The sequence below is a fragment of the Rhagoletis pomonella genome, unplaced genomic scaffold (assembly GCF_013731165.1).
Source record: "Rhagoletis pomonella isolate Grant_MI unplaced genomic scaffold, Rhpom_1.0 Rhpom_scaffold_00008, whole genome shotgun sequence".
In the NCBI taxonomy this organism is placed as follows: Eukaryota; Metazoa; Arthropoda; class Insecta; order Diptera; family Tephritidae; genus Rhagoletis; species Rhagoletis pomonella.
Genome location: NW_023458562.1, coordinates 20584313 through 20586128, shown reverse-complemented (window position 1 = coordinate 20586128; position 1816 = coordinate 20584313). Strand labels below are relative to the sequence as shown.

Genomic DNA, 1816 nt, shown 5'->3' with positions numbered 1-1816 from the left:
CATACATACATATATTGCGAAAAATTCTTTGTGCCAATACGTCACTGTACATATACATGTTTTCGTTTGTTTTTTCTACCAACAGATTTTCAACACAGCACATCAAGTAGCTTAAGCGGAAGTTCACAAACTTTCAATAAAGCGGCCACCCCTAGTGGATTCTCAACGTTTACCAGTACGCAGCAGAGCACGAATTTCGCCGGTTTTAGCAGCAAGGGTAGCGTCGGTTCAACAACTAATGCCGGCGTTGGCAAGTACACCGGTGGCTTTGGCGGATCACCAGGTGTTCTGGGTAGCGGAAAATTGGGTTATGCTGTGCAAGCAGATGGATCTGCAGCTACAACTGCAACTTTACCAAAGCTACCTGCAAATCCCAGTTTTGCAAATCGCATCGGCATTGCGGAACCTGCCGGGGTCACGTCCAGTATCGGGGCTGGTCTCAATAAGTATCAAGGAACTTTTGGTGGCCCACCCGGAGTTCTGGTTCCTTTTGACAATGTCAAAAGCGGATAACTACAGTAGGAGTAAGCACGGCTAAGAGCCGATCGCAGCGTCAAGGATTATTTATTTATACATATGCTTATACAATATAATTGAGAGTATTCTAGTTTGTCAAGCAAGTTCACATTTATAAGATGAATCGACAAAATTAAACCTACGAATCAAAACTGCTCGTATTTTAATGTAATATTTTATATAATGAAATTAAAAAATGGTATTTCTTCTACTTACCTTTTATTGACCGACTTCAAAATAGGAGGAGGTTATGAATTCGTCGAAATATTTTTTTATGTATGTTACCGCATAAATTTGGACCACGTTAACCGCTTTCTATATTTCCATTTTTGAGTAGGTGGTACCACCGAGGGTGTCCCATACTAATTTGGTTTAGATTCGATCATTGGATCATGAAGAAATTAACGTTACTCTTACAGCCTTATCATGAATTTTCATTCCGTGGACTCGTTTACATTTCGCCCAAGCAGTTCACTTATTGTATGTTGAATATTCACTAGGGATGTGCCGGATAGAGATTTTCGCCGCATAACCCGATTCCGGATACTATGTAAAAAAAAAAGAGCCGGATTCGGATATGTGATCTGATATCCGGTAGACTGCTGCCTTAATAAATTTCACAAATTTGTTATATTAGGTTATGTTTTCGAGATGAACTATCCAATATGCAATTAGGAATACAAAATTTCTCATCTGAAATCCAAGCTATAAAATAATCCTGTATTAAAGAGATAACTTATCCGTCTGCAGCCCCGATTTATCGATTATTTTTGGTGAATAGAGGAGAAACGTCGAAGACCAAAAGATAAACGACAATGAACGCCGCTAAGCAAAAACGCGTAGTTGATGTATTTTTATTTTAAAATTTTATTAAAGTCGAACTATTATGCATGCTTACACATCGTCCCGCAATGCTTCATTGTTGCAATATTTTGTGACACACGTTTCAAAACTCGTTTTTTCTGACATCAAAAAATCTAAAAACTGGGTTGGCGGTGAACCATGGTACAATAATTACAGGTATTATCTTCCCAGAGAGCGCATATTCCGATCGGCCTTATTTGAAAAATATCATTGTTGCCCACACTAAAAGGTTTACTGCTAGGAGAAAGGGATATTTCCATACCCCATAAACCATATATGTACACGTATTTTTTTAAACAAACCTTCTTGCAGAGAACTTATTTAAATTGCAAAAGCTGAAAAATAAACATTTGCTTAGTAAATAAATTCAAAATTGGTATGGCTCACTTCATTTCAAACGTTTTTTCTTTTGTTTTGAAAAATTATAAAAATAAAT

At 37.3% G+C, this 1816-nt stretch overlaps 1 protein-coding gene across 6 annotated transcripts in view; it reads left to right on the top strand.

The window, feature by feature from the left end:
• The window catches only part of LOC118744365 (mucin-5AC), a 13893-nt gene extending 13162 nt beyond the window's left edge, over positions 1-731 (top strand). For all 6 annotated transcript variants that reach the window (XM_036477325.1, XM_036477324.1, XM_036477323.1 and 3 more), the window contains one exon: positions 86-731. In XM_036477325.1, the coding sequence (XP_036333218.1) occupies positions 86-513 (428 nt within the window). In that variant the 3' untranslated portion in view covers positions 514-731. The remainder of the gene's footprint in view (positions 1-85) is intronic.
• Positions 732-1816: the final 1085 nt, after the last annotated feature.